Raw genomic sequence first — 19,290 nt, 5'->3', positions numbered from 1 at the left:
TCAAGGGAACAAGTAGAGAACAATGTTGCCTTTTATCAAACTGAGACAATGATCAGTCATTTTCCTGTTTACCTGAGAATTATTCCGTCCTTTCCTGAGTGTTAACGTTTAAATTCTTGGTTCAGAAATAAAAGGAAATGACAGTTCTTACAGTTATTCTGAATTATGACTGTTGACCTTGCAACTCTTGTAAAGATAGTTATGACAGAGTAGATGGAAAACAGATATAGAAGACAGCCATTACACTTAAAAACAGTCAAGATACAAACTTTTTAAAAGGTGGTTCACAATTAGGTCTGACCTCTGAAGGTGCTGGTTAGAATCATTATGGCCAAAGGATTAATTGAAAAGTATGATGAGAAAGAGGGAAGAACTTGGAAAAGTACTTTTAAATGTTGCTAAGTTTCAAAAAGGGTAATTTCATTCTTAATGGAGCCATGTAGGTAACTGGGCAGCTTTAAAGAACACTGTAGTCTCTGAAAATGCATTTGAACAGGATCTGCCCTTCTGACAATTTTTGTAACCACTGAAAATTGTTAAGGTCTTATTTTCCCAAAATTAAAAGAATTTTATTTATTAATATGTCTATAGTTATGACTATAATTAGAAACCTGTGGTTATCCTAAAATTGTGCACAAATATAAGAGCTTGTTTTTAAAACGACATTGTCATTCTTAATGACAATAAAACATTTAAGCCTGTTCTACTATAAAGGCTTACGATGTAATTAACTATGGCAGAATCTGTTCACTTATGGTTAGCAGAATTCTGTACAGTAACCGAATGACTACAGTAGGAATCTAAAATGTAGACAATTATAGTAACTTTCTGAGATCAAATTTTCGTTATAGATTTTCAAAACTTCGCACACCAAAAAACTATAAAATGTGTACCTTGCAGCCTTTCAGGCTTTGTGCAGCAATGCAGGTAACTTTTTTTGTGGGGAAGAAAAATTGGTCTTGGACATGTGGGTGAATTTACATAACAGTGAAGCCAAGGAACTCATGTGAATGTCATCAGCTGAAAGTTCTCTTCACTGTTTCCCATGCCAACCTGGGAGTCACAGCTTCCTGTGACTGTAGTCCTGAGCTGTCCGGAGGAATGAAACTCTGAAATCAGAACCAAAGACAGGTGTCTGGTTTTTGGAGATACTTCCATAGGGCACAAAACAAGAACAGGACTGTCGCCACAAGAGCAGAAGCACCAGCATCTTGGGAAAGCCACCCACAGACTGGGACACTGTATTTCCTAAAATATTTGCAGATAATGTCACAGGACCACTCTCGACACACACAATCTAGTTATTTATTACCCTCTTGGGCTAAAAGAGATGTTCATTAGAAAGCACCCCAAACACAGGTCTATTGCATCCATTAAGCAAAGCAGTAGCTCCTGAAAACATTTTGGAGAATGATGACTTTCTTCTCTCTCTCTCTCCTTCCCTTTGTTTCACCAGCCGCCTGTGTCGAGCCCATCCTGTTCTGAAGTCTGTGGACATGTTTAAGTTCAGGGGACCATCTACAGTTGGAGACCGTCTTGTCTTCAACGCCATTGTCAACAACACATTTCAGACCTGGTAAAGCATGTCTGGTGCTCTTCAGTTCAGTTCAGTCGCTCAGTTGTGTCCGACTCTCTGCGACCCCATGAATCGCAGCATGCCAGGCCTCCCTGTCCATCACCAACTCCAGGAGTTCACCCAGACTCACGTCCATCGAGTCAGTGATGCCATCCAGCCATCTCATCCTCTGTCATCCCTTTCTCCTCCTGCCCCCAACCCCTCCCAGCATCAGGGTCTTTTCCAATGAGTCAACTCTTTGCATGAGGTAGCCAAAGTACTGGAGTTTCAGCTTTAGCATCATTCCTTCCAAAGAAATCCCAGGGCTGATCTCCTTCAGAATGGACTGGTTGGATCTCCTTGCAGTCCAAGGGACTCTCAGGAGTCTTCTCCAACACCACAGTTCAAAAGCATCAAGCTTCGGCGCTCAGCTTTCTTCACAGTCCAACTCTCACATCCATACATGACCACAGGAAAAACCATAGCCTTGACTAGACAGACCTTTGTTGGCAAATGTCTCTGCTTTTGAATATGCTATCTAGGTTGGTCATAACTTTCCTTCCAAGGAGTAAGCGTCTTTTAATTTCATGGCTGCAGTCACCATCTGCAGTGATTTTGGAGCCCAAAAAAATAAAGTCTGACACCATTTCCACTGTTTCCCCATCTATTTCCCATGAAGTGGTGGGACCAGATGCCATGATCTTCGTTTTCTGAATGTTGAGTTTTAAGCCAACTTTTTCACTCTCCTCTTTCACCTTCATCAAGAGACTTTTTAGTTCCTCTTCACTTTCTGCCATAAGGGTGGTGTCATCTGCATATCTGAGGTTATTGATATTTCTCCCGGCAATCTTGATTCCAGCTTGTGCTTCTTCCAGCCCAGTGCTTCTTCCAGCCCAGTGTTTCTCATGATGTACTCTGCATACAAGTTAAATAAGCAGGGTGACAATATACAGCCTTGACGAACTCCTTTTCCTATTTGGAACCAGTCTGTTGTTCCATGTCCAGTTCTAACTGTTGCTTCCTGACCTGCATACAAATTTCTCAAGCACCTGGTGCTCTTAGATTGCTAGAAAATGAATTCAAACTTGCACATAAGCAATGTTCTTTGTTTTATCTCAACCTGGAGGTGAGTATAGGGAATACTTTAAAATAACCACATTCCTCCTAATTTTTTTTGAAATTTCATGTTCAAAATCTATTGACATACATATTAATCCTCTGTTCCACTGAGGCCTTCTTACACTGTTATGATAAGTTGGTTTTTATCTCATAATAAGGTTGACTATATTTCCCACTTGATCCAGGATGGTCTTGGTTTGTGTGTATCATAATCATTAATTCTTTCTTTCACTCTCAAAAGGATCCCATATGGTCAACAACTCATAATAGACCTGTCATTTATTACCATGAAGCCCAAAACACTTTCAGTTATTTTTATTATTCTTGACACACAAAGAAAGATTTAACTTGGTATTTTTTTCTTTTTAAATGTAAAAAAGAACATCTGTATTTCCTATCCAACTTCAGTGTTTGATGCTTTTAAATTATAGAACTATCGTTTTAGGAGAGAAAACTTGACTTTGGCATAATTTAACACCCTACCCCCCCATTACCAAAATTTATTCATGAATGTATATAAGGTTCCACTGGCCTTCTTTTACTACTTGAAAGTGGGAAAGTAAAGCAGACATGCTCCCAGGAGCCTGTACATAAGATCGATCGACTTGATGAAATGGATGTTAACTGCTGTGTAGATTAGCAGACAACAAAGAAACAACACAGGGTCCTCCTTCTCTTCCTTGCCTGGAGGAGCTGGTGGGGTGGTGGGCGGGGGAGGCCTAGCATGCTCAGGCTCTCTGCCCACTGCCCTTCTTGCCCTTCTGCAGTGTTGAAGTTGGAGTGCGCGTGGAGGCCTTTGACTGCCAGGAGTGGTCTAAGAGCCGGGGCCGTCACATCAACAGTGCTTTTCTCATTTATAATGCTGTCGATGATAAGGAAGAACTGATCACATTTCCCAAAATCAAACCCATGTCAAAGGTCAGTTATTAGCACATGCAGTTCAGTAATCAGATCACTTATTCTAGGTGAAGCTGTGGTACAGAGCTCCACCCAGAATCTTTTCCTGCATTGGCAACAACCTCGACGTCCATTCCCCTTTGCTTTTCTTTCTTTTTTGCCTCACAAAGTAAAATGATTCTTTTCCTCTTTTTCCAAATCACTCTGGTCTTTTATTTAAACAGCGAAAGCCCTGAAGACCCCACATCTATTCAGCCACATGCTGCTGGTGGAAGCATATGTCTTCCATGTCTCATTTCTGACTCTCTTTTCCCGCTTTATATCCAGTTCTCTATGCTGCTCTACATTCATCAGAATTAAGTCTTGTGGAATAAGCTGCCTTACTGCCAACTCTGACCTGAAGATAGTTCACGTAGAGACTCCTTGTCCCAGTTAGCCTATTCAACTGATTTAGGAGAGACAGACTTAAGGATTGTAGCACAGAAATATTAAGAATGTATTGATTTTACTTTTTTTTAAAATTTATTTAAGGATGATTTTCGACGGTATCGTGGAGCTCTCGCACGCAAGAGAATTCGCCTAGGCAGGTAAGGGGCTCAGGTATAAGATTTTATGGACTCTTATCTGACAAATTGCATAGCAAAGAGCCCTCTCTGGATCTCTATTCCCACATAATATAAAAAGAGAAGGTTTGATATTTTTTGAGTGTGGATGCTACTGTGATGAAAATTGTTCTTCCTGATTGTTCCACCAGTGAAGGCAGCTTTTTGTAACTGCTGATTTCACTTCAAGAAAGTGTCACAGTTATTGCTATGTGCTAGATACAGGGAAGAAAACTACTATTTAATATTTTCATTTTTTTCCAGAAAATATGTCATTTCCCACAAAGAAGAAGTTCCACTTTGCATATACTGGGATATTGGCAACCAGGTGACAGTTTTATGATCTGAAGTTCTTCATGTAAAAATCACTTCATTACAAAAACGGGAACCCCCTCATTTAACTGACTCATGTTGTGCCTACACAGGTTAGATGTAGAGGTGAATTATAGCAAGCTGTCATCTCAGAATGAAACAAAACCAATCTATGAGTAACTAGTCATCAGCCAGCTGCTTCACTGCCTTGTTTGAATTATCTACATAGTTACTGAGTTACAGACTCTGGTTGATCTGCATCAAATGCATTCAAACAACATAGGACGTTGAGATCTAGTGTCTCATCATGGTCTGTGCTGAATGACACGCCTTCTCAACAAAAAGTATTAGTCATTTTAATGTTTTGACCATGAAATGTAAAGGGAAATCCAAATTTACTTATTATACATTGATTACTAGTCACACTGAAGGGTATTCTTGTGTTTACTTAGGATATCAATTAAAATGATACTAATTTCCTAAGCATATAGGACTCACATGACTTATCTGAATTCTGAATTAAAGAGTCTGAGACAGAAATTAGTTAGTTAGAACTATAACTTAGTTCTAACTTCAACATCATCACTTTGGCTCTAACAGTATCCATTTTCTAAGCAGAAAATATTTGATCTCATATCTGTGCACTGAACTCACAGCTTTTCAATTATTTATACTTTAGGTATCCTTGAGTAATGGCAATGTGGAGGCTCTCAAAAGCCTGGCAGCCAAAAGTGGATGGGAGGTTACCAGTGCTGTGGAAAAGGTAGGAGGCATTCAGGTATACATACAACTCACTGCCCATCATGAATGAAAGTTGTCATGGTAGAGGTTGTTCTGCTACTTCTAATGCTGCTTTCAAGAAGGTAAAAGATGGAGATCAAGATGGCAGAGTACAAGGACACTGAGTCACCCTATGAACACATCAAAAATGCATCTATATGTGGAGCAATTCACAACACTGAAAACAAACTGGAGAGTGGCAGGAAGACTCTTATACAACAACTATGGCTATAAAGAAAGATCCACACAGAGTCAGGTAGGAAGAGAAAAAACGCCATCAGGTCAGGACCTGCGTCCCTAGGAGAGGACACCCCAGCCCTGAGTTCTCACCCTGAGAGAAGGAGTACCCTTAGCTGGTTTTAAAACCAGTGGGACTAACAGAAGGGCTGTATAAGAAACCTAAACTCTACTCTTAAAGGCATCAATGCTTCCTTATTCCTGGGAACAAGGCAAAGGATGCAGACTGAAACCTCCCACGGCTCTGCTCCACTGCAGTTCTCAACTAAGGCAAATAAAAATTCAGGACTGGAATAGGGAATTCTATCAAACATATAACAAAGAGGTAATACCTAGCATTCTCAAAATAAATTGAAGGGAACACTCCCAAATTCATTCTATAAGGCTATTGTTACTCTGACACCAAAATCAGACCAAGACACTCAAAAAAGAGAAAATTACAGGCCAGTATTTCTGATGAATATAAATGTAAAAATCCTCAACAAAATATTAGCAAGCTGAATCCAAAAATATATAAAAAAGGGATCATACATCAGGATTAAATGGGATTTATTCTAGGGATACAAAAATGGTTTAATATTTACAAATGAGTCAATGTGATATACCACATTAACAACAGGAAAGATAAAAATAATATGATCATCTCAATAAATGGATAAAAAGCATCTGACAAAATTCAACATCCATTCATGACAATAACTCTCATCCAAATTGGTATGAAAGGAACATATTTCAATATAATACAGATCATATATGATAAAATTAAAGCTAACATCATACTCAATAATAAAAAGGTAAAAGCTTTTCCTCTAAAGTCAGGATTAAGACACCATTTATTTAACATACTATTGGAAATTCTAGCCACAGCAACTAGACAAGAAAAAGAAATAAAAGACATTCAAATTGGAAGGGAAGAAGTAAAACTATCTCTTGTTTCAGACATGATACTACATAAAGAAAACCCTAAGGTCTCCAACAAAATAACTATTGGAACTAACAAATGAATTCAGGAAAAGTTGCAGTATACAAGACTAATATACAGATTGCATTAATACAGATATAAGACTAATACTAATAATCTTTGCTGTACTCAAATAATGAACTATCAGAATGAAAAATCAAGAAAACAACCCATTAAAGTCACATAACAAATAATAAAAAACCTAGAAATAAACTTAATTAAACAGGTGAAAAACATAGTCTCTGAAAACTATAAAACACTGAAAAATTTGATATAAAGAAATGGAAAAATACAGTGTTCATGGACTGGAAGAATTAATATTGTTAAAATGACCATACTATCAAAAATAATCTGCAGATTTAATACAAATGCTGCCCAAATACCCATGACATTTTTCAGAGAAATAGAACAAATAATCCTAAAATTTGTATGGAACCACAAAAGACCCCAAATAGCCAAATCAATCCTGAGAAGAAAAGAATAAAGTTGGAGATATCATACACCCTGCTTTCAGAATACATTACAAAGCTACAGTAATCAAAACAGTATGGTACTGGCACAAAAACAGACACATATAACAATGGGACAAAATAGTGAGCCCCCAAATAAACCCATGCATTCATGGTCAATTAATTTATGACAAGAGGGCAAGGAGATATAATTGCAAAAGTCTCTTCAATAAGTGGCACTGGGAAAACTGTGCAACTGTAGTAAAAGGATGAAATTAAAACATCTTCTCAAACTGTATGTAGGAGTAACCTCAGATTAAAGACCTAAGAGTGGAAACCATAAAACTCCTAGCAGAAAATACATTAAAATGAAATACTCTTTAACATAAATCATATCAATATTTTTTTGGATCTATCTTCTAAGCAAAGGAAACAGAAACAACAACAAAAAAAGGACCTAATTAAGCTTAAAAATTTTCGCACAGCAAGAGAAATCATCAACAAAATGAAAAAACAACCTGCTGAATGGAAGAAAATATTTGCAAATGATATAACCTATATGGGGTTAACCTCCAAAATACATAAACAGCTCACATATAAGAAATATAAGAAAACCAAACAACCCAATTAAAAAATTGGCAAAGACCTGAATAGATAGTTTTCCAAAGACATACAGATGGCTAACAGGCAAATAAAAAGATGCTCAACAATCCGAATCATCAGACATACAAATCAAAACCACAATGAGTTATCATTTTACACCTGTCAGAACGCCTATCATCAAAAAGACCACAAATAAATATTGGTGAAGATGCAGAGAAAAGGGAACCCTATTACACTGTTTGTGGAAATGTAGACTGGTACAACCACTATGGAAAACAGTATAGCAGTTCCTCAGAAAACTGAAAATACTGCAGAACAACCATATGATTCAGCAATTCTACTACTGGGTATGTAGTGCATAAATATACACTTATATATATATTCATATATAGTCATATACACAGGAGTGTAATCTATAAAAATATTAAATCACTATGTTATATACCTGAAACTAACAGAATATTATAAATGAACTATATTTCAATTTTTTAAAAGGTAAAAAAGTCTTTGGGGAAAATTTTTTTAAGAGTCAAGTATCTTTCCAGCTCTGTCTCTATTCCCCTACCTGGGCTAATCTAAGGGCCTTCAAATCACCCTACACATTCCTACCTCCAAGCTTAGTTCTCATATTCCATCTCTTTCTCCTTCTCTTCTCTATCTACCCCAGTCCTACCTGGTCTTCAAGACCTGGGACAAACGCTTCTCCATAAAGCCAATTATCTCCTACTGAAGGAAATTATCACTTTAGGAACTCCTTTAACAATTACTTCTTTATGATTAACTTGTCAATTAATTATGCCTTATCTCATGACACTTACTCCATAGCCACATTGAGTTGATATTTGTCTTACACAGTAATTTTACAAATAGTCTTTTTTCTTAACTAGATTACAAACATCTTAAGAAAGCAGCCTTATCCTGACTTTTTTGTATCTCAGCACCTTTTACTATGCTTTTGCATGTCATCAAATTTAAATAAATGTGTATCATTTGAATTTCATCTACTTTCAGAGGTATATCAGGTGACCCTTTGAAGCTGATGCCCACACTAAACATAAGCTCTTTGAGGACCACTTTGTTCATCACTGTAGTCGCAGAACATAGCACTAGCTGGCGTTCAGGGGATGCTCGGTAATGCCGACACTTTGTCTTTGCTCACGTTTCAGTGCGTACTGTTTTTCATCATCATTGAAACAGTAGCCTCTAAAACAGGATTACCATGTGTTCTGGTTTTCCTGGGACAGTCCTGGTTGCCCCATCATAATTATTAACCATGCCCAGGTGTTCCAGTTTGAATAAATTACATGGCCACTCACCCTGAAACAGAAACAAATTCAGATACTACTTCCTTGTTTTCAACTCTGACTTTGACATCCTCCGCATGCTTTAGCTTTGGTTGTTTGCTTTTACTATGTCTTGGTGCTCACTTCTGAATCCTTTCAGGGTCTTCCTTATTTTCTTTGGATCCAGTTAGGTTTCCATCTATGCTTGGTTCAGTGATACACACAGGTTTAACATAACAAAGTTACTTGCTTCCATTTACCCTTTATAAAAGATGCCTCAAGACCTTGTTTTCTTTTATTAACATGAAATCTGTTTCTTGCATCATTGCTGGCATCTGAGTACTCACTGAGCAGCTTAGTAAAAAGACAAACTCATGTCTGGAATGAAGGATGAGAACACACTCAGTGAAGTCATATAAATTAAAATTTCAATTTTTTTGGAGTTTGGACCAAAACCCAACAACCTGAACAAATAAATGTGCATTTGCAAGTGTCTAAGGAGAGCCACCAATAATTAATTCTTAACTTTCTGTACAGTTACTTACTAGAGAACATTGTATAACTAAAGAAACATTCTTATGTTATCTCTGTTGAATTTGAAGCCTTCCTTTTTTTCAGATTATATTTATGATAAAAATCTAATTTTTTTCTTTTTTGGGTTATCCTCTTCTCTCCCACTTTTTAAAGCTTTTATGCTTTTAACTCTCTTTACCCATCATGCTTTTAATTTCAAAATATAGCTTATTTTTTTCTGTTACCTTTTACCTGAAAAAATTTTCACAACTATTAAGAATTATACTTATTTTGGGTTTTAAAAATCTATACTTATTTTGATATAAATTTTGATAGATGGCAAAAGTCTAAAATTTCTGGTATTCATAATGAAAGTTGGGCAGTACTTACTGTTTTAATCCATATTTCATTTTCAAGGTATAGTGTTGGAATTAATAATAGCACTAATACAAGGAGCAAAAGATGAGCCCTCATCTTAAAGGAGCTTATATTAATAGTCTATCTTGAAAATATCTTAAAAGTACTTAGACTATCTTGAAAGCATCACACATACACATACCATAGCTGAAGGATAATTTTAAGGTAGTTTATAAACAAGAGTGAGATTTAGTATTTAAACTACAAAGGTCAGCTCTTAGGCAATTCAAAGTCAGGGAAGATAGTTGTTTAAAGACAACTTTGGAGAAGAGTCGATTCTTTCCTCCTTGAAGATGGTATAAGGATAAATTACTGGAGGGGTAAAAGAGGCTTTTTAGGCAGTGAGTAGCTTGAGCCACATCTTGGTGGAAATTAGCATGGGTGAGAGATTGGCCTGATAGGAGTAGCTTTTTATTTAGGCAGTACCTGAGAGAGGACAGGAAGACAGAATGGAAAGAACCCTTGACACAGGACAAAACCCATAGGAAATAGACCAGAGGAGATCTATTCTCATTGAAGCTGGGGAGTGACTGGCTCCAGAGCTGCACCTGACCACGTCCCCTCCCCTTAGTCAGTGGGTAATCGACCTCCAAGGACCCGACCCTCTCCCCATACCTCTGTAAAAGCCAGTTTTGTCCTCCTTCCCACAATACAGTCTCAATAACATATCTGTCAACAGATAGTATAAAACTCTAAAACTGAGCTATTTCCACTTGTGCTATTTGTATAAGATCTAAACTCATTAAACAGAATCTTATTAGAATGAAAAAATATATCATTAATAAAACATTACCAAGCTCCAGCAGATTTTGAACCTACTTTAAGCTTCATTTCATAGAATAAAATTTCATAGAATTGAAATTCATTCTCAAATGATAAAACATTTGAGATGATAAATGGAATGTAACCTGTATTCTTCTAAGCATGAAAGGAAACTCATTTTCTTGGAGAGTTGGTCTTGGAGAATTTTCTCACTAGGCAAAAGTTGGCTTTCCTAAAATAGTAGAGTTTAAAGAGAACCAACACCAACTGCTGCCTTTCCTTGTCTGCATCAATGTCATTGTCTCTGACAGCAGAATGTTAAGGACTTTCTGTTACTTTTACCTTTGGGGAAAGGATCAAAATGCCATCCATTCATCCAATACTGTAGTTGACACTGGCTAAGTCTAGTGAGCTCTGTAAGGGCAGAATTTAATGATGGCTACTTAGTGTGAAGTTTGTTATGTCTCCAGGACAGGAAGCAGCAGCATGTGTCTCCAACCTGGAGAGCAGCTTCCTGAAGTGCTGTGATAGTTTTCTCAGGCTGCCAAAACAGTACCAGAGTGAGTGTCTCACAGTTATGGGAGCTAGAAGTCTGTGATCAAGGTATCGGTCATGCTGGTTCCTTCTGTGGGGAGTGAGCAAGATCTGTTGCAGGTCTCTCCCCTAGCTTACAGCACTCTGCTGAAATCTTCAGCATTCCTTGGATAGTTGATGCATTACTTGACCTCTGCCTTCATCTTCATATGGGGTTCTCCCAGTGTGTGTGTACATGTATTTGCCCACACTGCCCCTTTATATAAGGGCACCAGTCACTGGACTAGGGGCCCATACTACTGCAGTAGAACCTCTTTTAACTTATTACACCTGCAATGACCCTATTTCCAAATAAGGTCACATTCTGGGCTACTGGGGGTTAGGACTTTAACATATGAATGGGGGGGTGGGACACAATTCAACCCTTAAAAAGTACTCAGCCCACTGTTACATCTCACTCTACCCTGGTTTCACCAAGGTTGACTGTGGTTGCCCCAAGGCCAGAATCTGACTGAGGTGGTGGAATTCACTCTGGCCACCTCTTCTTACTCCTCTGAGACTGCAGAGCCCCAACAGGCAGGCTAAGAGCCACATGGACACCAGGATCAATGAACCTCCTGCTACTTCTGCAGTATAGGGGGCAAAAGTAGGTCGGTCTAGGCTGGGCTGAGTCTCAGCCTTCAACTTAGAGCTGCACTCATGGTTCTCTTTCTGTCTGACAAGTGCCCACAACCTACGTCATGCCCTCCTTTGCAGGCTTGGTGCTGAGGTCAGCTGGCAAGGTGAAATGGCACAAGCAAATAGCCACCTCTTACCCTGCTAAGCTGCTTCTAGTCGGTGTCTCACTTCTTCATTCTCTTCTTAAAAGATATTTGGGTTTAAATAAAGGTTTTCTCCCTCCCAGCCTGATTTTTCCATCTGCTTGATTCCTGCAGTGAAGTCTCAACCCTGTTTGTCTGTCTTCTCATTGCTTGTTGCCATGGGAATGATTATAAGATGGCAAATTTCAACACTACCTTCAAAGCACCCTGAAAGAGATGGAGTAAATGGGCAGGATAGAAATGTGCTCTTAGCTGAACATATATCTCTGATTATTGATGAAAACACAGTAGAGGCAAAGTTCAGAGTAACAAACGGTACATTAATATTTAAGTGTAAGTCAAATGAGTCCCCAAGACAAGCTTTCTCTTCTCTAAGGAACAGTAAGCACTAGACACTCAGGAACTGACCTTGTGACCCTTGTGATTCACAAAAAAACAAAAAACAAAAAAAGAATGCTTTGTGCTGAAGGAACAATATGCTTCAGCACTCCTGTGGAGAGGTTGAGTTGGATCTAGAGGTGTTGGCTTACTTCCTGAATCCCCTCAGCCCAAATGAAGGCACACCTGACATCCTGGGAATGCTAGGCTGCAGCCTTGGCTCCAAGGTGTTATGGGGAAAGGAAGCGCTGACTTGGAAGTCTGGTGATATTTTTTGTCATTCCTGGATAGAGGCAAGGAAATACCACAAAGAGATAAATAGGGAAAGAGATAAAGCTCTTTCTTTTTCATGAGAAAAACTACTGCCCAATAATTAAATAACCTACCCTCAAGTAGCATGATGTGTAGATGACACAGGAGTATAGCATCCTGGTCTGAGTTCTAGACATCCAAATGTTCAAAGTGAAGTTTCCATCATTGGCTTCACAATTATCCAGGTGCCAAGATGCTTTAGCTTGTGCAATCCTGCTGTGGTCTTAATGTAAAAATATCCATTTTCCTTTTGTAATTTATTTTTTTGGTTATTTTATTTTAGATAAAAATATATACTCTGGAAGAACATGACAGTTTATCTGTTTGGGTTGAAAAGCATGTGAAAAGACCGGCATACTTGGTTTATCATCTCTTGTCCAACTTTACCAAGCGACCTTTGTGGGACCCCCACTACATGTAAGAATACATTTATAATACTTTCTTATTCCACCTTGACATCATGTAAAAATGACCCCACACTGCAGTCCATCTCCATCGCCCAATGTATGACCCACTGTTTTAACTGAAGAGTATTTGCTATAGCACAGTATCAGGAGCTGTTGGAGAGGCACAAAAATTATTCTGATCATCTAGTTTTCATCTGTATTTACTTGACATGCTTTTCCCACATCTATTGTAATCGTACCAGTAACTCTTCAAGGTTGATATTATTCCCACTTAACAGGAGAGAGGACCCAAGACTCACCAAGACTACACAGACAGTAAAGCAATGGGACCTCATTTGGAACCCAGGTCTGTCAGGCTCTAAATTCCCACACTCTTGTACTTTAAGACACAGTCTCATGAGGAAGTGAGACTTCCTCTTGCGGAAGTGATTATCAATTACTCTTGAGGAACTGATTATCAAATTGTACCTCCCACTCTTGATCTTTACTTGGTGGCCCTTCTTATTCTGGGAAACAGCACTCCCTGGTGAGAAGCTGGGAGAAGCAGCTGTGTAAGTAGACTCCTTCCTGCCTTCCCTGTCTGATCAGGGCCCACTGATGTCAACCTACATCTCTTGTTACTTCCTGTCTCCCACATCCCTAGTCCAACCTTCTCCACTCTCCCTCCTTTCCTGGAATGCATGGCTGTGCACCTGGTCAACTCTACTGTCAGGGTGACACTCCCTTCTCCAAGGAGTTCCAGTTCCTGGGTTGCAGGGCTCAGGCCTTAGGGACACCTTGCTTTATGGAAAGAACTGGCAAGATGGGCTTCCTATTATATTCAGCATTATTAATACCATTTACTTCCTAATTTGGAATAGGTAGAAATTCATCTCTTAAATGTCTAAATCTCACTATGATTAACAGCCCATAACAGACAATTTAATACCACTAAAGTGAAACAATGGAAACAGTGTCAGACTTTATTTTGGGGGGCTCTAAAATCACTGCAGATGGTGACTGCAGGCATGAAATTAAAAGACGCTTACTCCTTGGAAGGAAAGTTATGACCAACCTAGATAGCATATTCAAAAGCAGAGACATTACTTTGCCAACAAAGGTTCGTCTAGTCAAGGCTATGGTTTTTCCAGTGGTCATGTATGGACGTGAGAGTTGGACTGTAAAGAAGGCTGAGTGCCGAAGAATTGATGCTTTTGAACTGTGGTGTTGGAGAAGACTCTTGAGAGCCCCTTGGACTGCAAGGAGATCCAACCAGTCCATTCTGAAGATCAGCCCTGGGATTTCTTTGGAAGGAATGATGCTAAAACTGAAACTCCAGTACTTTGGCCACCTCATGCAAAGAGTTGACTCATTGGAAAAGACTCTGATGCTGGGAGGGATTGGGGGCAGGAGGAGAAGGGGACAGCGGAGGATGAGATGGCTGGATGGCATCACTGACTCGATGGACGTGAGTCTGAGTGAACTCCTGGAGTTGGTGATGGACAGGGAAGCCTGGCGTGCTACGATTCATGGGGTTGCAAAGAGTCGGACACAACTGAACGACTGGACTGAACTGAACTGAACTGAACTGAAAGTGAAACAACTCTAGGCTTATGTGTTATATTCACATAGATGCCAGAAGGATGCATCCTAGTTAATGTTATCGTTAGAAAACACTTCATGAGAAGAGAAACACTTCACAATTTTCTTGCATCAGTATCTGTAGATATAAGTACAAAGTTTTCAGCAAGCATAATGCCTAACCTTTGCTGCTCTTTCAAATGTTTCTCTCCACTATTTTCTACATCACCTGACATTCCAGGTGAATGAATAGAGGAATGAATGAATGAATTCCAATTCCATTAACTTTTTTTCTGCATCTATCTGATTCCGGTACTGTGCTAGGTATTTTCATTTGATCCTATGCCCATAGGTATTATTATCTACATATTACCTATACAATACACCATAGGTATTATTATCTACATTTTATGGATGAAAAAAAAGTGACTTGCCTAACACAACACAGCTACTCTAGGACTCAAAGGCAAGTTGTTTGACTCCAAGCTTAGTGCTTTCCCAATATACCATATTCCTTTACCTCAGAGTCCACAAAGGATTGTCCGTAAAGTTTGCTAGTCTTTAAAATATTAAATTGATTAATTAAATTAATTGATTGATTAATATTAATTGATCCTAGAGAAAAATAATGTTCTGGAAAAAAGAAAAGTGCCTTTCTCTTCAGTGTTGAAGGCAGTGACCTTAGCGTCAGATGGCCAGCATTCTATCACAGGCAGAAGTATTCCTCCTGGCCAAACAACTCTAAAGACAGACTTTAAGAAATGATGCTGGCTTTGAGGAGTTGGTTATGTGAACAGAAGGGTGAATACAGACACCAATAATGAAGTTACCCAAACAAACAAAAGAAAGGCATGCCTTATTCTACCAGGTAGAAAAGTGTAGACTTTCTGTCACTGTTCTGTTTACCTAGGTCCTGTGAAGTCATAGACCGCGTAAATGAAGATGATCAGATATATTATATCACTTGTCCTGTGGTGAATAATGACAAACCCAAAGACTTGGTAGTACTTGTTTCACGAAGAAGGCCGCTCGAAGATGGGTGAGTATTTGTAACTCAAGTGTTATAGCAAGGTCTTATAGTATAAAGTAGAAAGTAAAAGTTGATACGAAAATAAGGAAGTCAATGGAATAATCATTTCTGGTCTTGAATGATGTTCATATAAATTTTTTTCTAGATGAGGCTTTACTTATCATTAAAAAAAAACTATTTAAGTGCCAGCCATGTGCAAAGCACCATGGAGGACTCCTAAAGTAGTTCCCTTTCCTTTTATTCTGTGCACATGTAAAACTGATATTTAGCCAAGCTTTGAAGCATTCCATTACTGCTAAAAATGCAAAGAGAGCCAAATAAAACACTAGGAGTTGGTTTTGGTTCAGAATTTACAAAGGCTGTACTGTGCTACACACCCAAAATGGCTAGCTTTCAATCAGTGTGTCTGTTCAGGCTTCTCCATGGGCACTGGACTTCTCAGAGAATAAGCTCTAAGGAGAAGGGTCCCAAGAGTAAGTGTTCAGAGGGATAAGAAATGGAAGCTTCCAGGGTGGTTATGGTTTACCTCTAGAACTGGTCAGCATTATTGCTGATGTCAAAACAGGCCTATAGAAAAATCCCGCCCACATAGGATTAATACACATAGATGTTCAGTGTATTATCATCTGCTATGGCAAAAGATATTAGAAATAAACTGAAGCTTTCTCTTATAAATTATAGTAGAACCACACTATACCAGAATACTATGCAAGTGAAAGTGAAATCGCTCAGTCGTGTCAGATTCTTTGCAACCCATGGACTGTAGCCCACCAAGCTCCTCTGTCCATGGGATTCTCCAGGCAACAATATTGGAGTGGGTTGCCATTTCCTTCTCCAGGGGATCTTCCCGATCCAGGGATCGAACCCAGGTCTCCCACATTGCAGGCAGACGCTTTAACCTCTGTGCCACCAGGGAAGACCCAGAATACTATACCAGCATTAAAAAGGATGAAGTAGTTATGCTGCTGCTGCTGCTAAGTCGCTTCAGTCGTGTCCAACCCTGTGCGACCCCACAGACGGCAGCCCACCAGGCTCCCCCATCCCTGGGATTCTCCAGGCAAGAACACTGGAGTAGGTTGCCATTTCCTTCTCCAGTGCATGAAAGTGGAAAGTGAAAGTGAAGTCGCTCAATTGTGTCCAACTCTTAGCGACCCCATGGACTGCAGCCTACCAGGCTCCACCATCCATGGGATTTTCCAGGCAACAGTACTGGAGTAGGGTGAAGTAGTTATAGAGGTATTGATACAGGAAACACCTCTAAAGATTTATCACTACATGAAAAATCAAATTATAGACCAATATTTGTAAAATGGTTATATTTATGAATATAAACATATGAATATGAAAAATATGAAAAAACATATTCATATTTGAAAATATGAATATGCCCATTTGCTTACATAAATGTTATTTATAAAAAGATCTGGAGGGTCACAATAAAATGTTAATTTTATTGGTGGTCCTCTTGGTTAAGGTAGACTGAAGGATGACTTCTGTTTTCTAATGTACAGGGTTCCTATTGTTTGAAGGTTCTTTAATACAATGGTATTATTTTTTCCATTAAAAAAGTGGACGAGACTGAAATAACAACCCATTAGAGCATACACACACACAAGTTTGGAGTCTGACTACAGCTCTGCAGAGTTATGCAAAGCATACGTAATTTTTAGGCAGAAAATATCTATGGCCCTTATTACTATTTCCTATACTTGAATTTAGCCATAGAGAATGTTTTTTATGCATATCACTCATGTAAAATATCTGGGTCTTCATAGTTTTACTTCTACTATATGAACGAGTTGCATTAACTGTAGGAATTTACTTTTCTTCACCATTTGCTGTTTCATTCACTGTTCTTCATTTCTCTCAAGAGCTTGGAAAATGTCCTTTTGTCTTTCAGTCACACTTACGTGGTGGCAGTGAGGTCGGTTATTCTGCCGTCAGTCCCACCTTCTCCACAGTATGTCAGAAGTGAAATCGAATGTGCTGGATTTCTTATCCATGCTACTGACAGCAGTTCGTGTATCGTAAGTTCGATGAAATGTGCACATTAATTTTCTCCTACAGATGCAGAGAAACCGTTTACCTGGATTTGCTAAATTAACTGTAATTCTGTAATGTATATCCACCCACACCCACCAGGGAATCCTCAGGTCACCCTTTCAGATCCATTTCCAAGGGACTGGGGTCATAGCCTCCCCTACACCAAAAAGACTGATATGCTTGCTTGAGAAGCTCCAATGAATAAGAAATTAAAATTGTTTTGTTTCACTTTGTTTTCTTGAAACAGGTATCTTACTTTAACCAGATTTCTGCTAGCATCCTTCCTTACTTTGCTGGAAACCTTGGTGGCTGGTCAAAATCTATCGAAGAGACAGCAGCCTCCTGTATACAGTTCATAGAGAGTGCTACTGATGATGGGCTGATAAGCATACTTTAAATCATCTGTCATTTTATTTCCCACTTGCAATTCCAAACTCCCTTAGTCCTGACACTTGACAAGTTTCTCGGCCACAAATAATTTCGTATCAGTCTAAGAATAATGCAGTTGTGAAGAGGTTAAAAAACAAAATGCGTCCCAAGTCAAATACCAGTGATTTGGGTTAACATTAAAAGAGTTTTAAGACTCTGTTTTAGATCATCTGTGGCTCTGCTACCTTCCAGAGGCACAGGCAATGGAAAATTTCTCATAATCAATATTGTGTGTTCTATAAAATGGTGAAAGTTTGGTTAAAACAATCAAAACATTTTTAGGCTAGAGGGGTGAAACATATTCTGTTTGAAATTTTATAAAATGTTATAAAATCCGAAATGATACGTTGGCTAGGTGATTAGTAGTATGGGGTTGTTCCATGTACAGCAGGTATGAGTGTGTCAGAAGCACCTGACAAGATGTATTACATGTTTTAGAGCTTTAAATTAGGAAGACATTAAAACATAATGGAATCCAATCAATTTTAGTAATAGGAACTACTTTCCTGGTGTCATTTAACATATATCAAGGTAGCTGACCCATTTAGTATCTATTGCTATATACACTCACAAAGTACCTGCAAAATGTGATATTGTAGAGAAGAATTACCTGAGCTCTTCTTTCATAATCATTACATTAGAACTTTATTCCCTAGACTTTACATTTATTATTTTACTCTGTGATTTGTCTTGACTTATAAGACAAACCAGCATACATCAAGTTAACCTCCTCTACGGGACAACTTCTAAAATTTGAAGGGATTCTACATTAGAGTTTAGAGCACTTAAGAGATTAGATACATCTTGCTTTAGTTTGTCAAATCTTTACCTCTGTCCAGACCTGGTTGTAATTATTTTTATTAATCTGTGCCAACAGGTTTTCATTTATATGAATTTTGGACTATGTCCCAATCTTATGAATTAACATTTAAATACAATAAGAAGAGTGGACAGGCAGATTTAAATGCTTATACATTACATTCCAAAAGCAGATTTTTTAGAATATTTTTAGATTTTAAAAAATGTTAAAAAATGAGTAGTAAAGAGGGCTACAGTACACTAAAGTTTTGTATGCTAAAATTTCAGCCCTCTTCTACAACTGAAATGCTTTTAACTTTTGTCTTTCATACATCTCTGAATTTGTATTTTTTTTTTTGAAACTTTTTTCTGAATCAAAGAATACAGTAACTTTGGCTGGATTACTTTTAGATACAAAGATGTTGCCCACTCTAACTTATAACACAGGCACAGTCCATACCAGCACTGTCCAATATGGTAGCCACTAA

At 38.4% G+C, this 19,290-nt stretch overlaps 1 protein-coding gene across 2 annotated transcripts in view; it reads left to right on the top strand.

The window, feature by feature from the left end:
* Positions 1-19,290, top strand: part of ACOT12 (acyl-CoA thioesterase 12) — a 41,470-nt gene extending 22,180 nt beyond the window's left edge. The window contains exons 7-15 of one of the 2 annotated variants that reach the window (XM_086412810.1): positions 1,457-1,576; positions 3,442-3,592; positions 4,103-4,158; positions 4,438-4,501; positions 5,165-5,248; positions 12,819-12,952; positions 15,413-15,541; positions 17,433-17,559; positions 17,823-19,290. In XM_086412810.1, coding sequence (XP_086268936.1) covers positions 1,457-1,576; positions 3,442-3,592; positions 4,103-4,158; positions 4,438-4,501; positions 5,165-5,248; positions 12,819-12,952; positions 15,413-15,541; positions 17,433-17,559; positions 17,823-17,972 — 1,015 coding nt within the window. In that variant the 3' untranslated portion in view covers positions 17,973-19,290. Of the gene's footprint in view, positions 1-1,456; positions 1,577-3,441; positions 3,593-4,102; positions 4,159-4,437; positions 4,502-5,164; positions 5,249-12,818; positions 12,953-15,412; positions 15,542-17,432; positions 17,785-17,822 lie in introns of those variants that run through there. The other variant, XR_015168018.1, reaches the window with a different exon arrangement.

Source organism: Bos grunniens, chromosome 7 (genome assembly GCF_055505025.1).
Source record: "Bos grunniens cultivar Pamir isolate PY7600 chromosome 7, Bosgru_T2T1.0, whole genome shotgun sequence".
NCBI classification, from domain to species: Eukaryota; Metazoa; Chordata; class Mammalia; order Artiodactyla; family Bovidae; genus Bos; species Bos grunniens.
The sequence above is the reverse complement of the archived record's forward strand: the minus strand, read 5'-3'. Positions and strand labels throughout refer to the sequence as shown.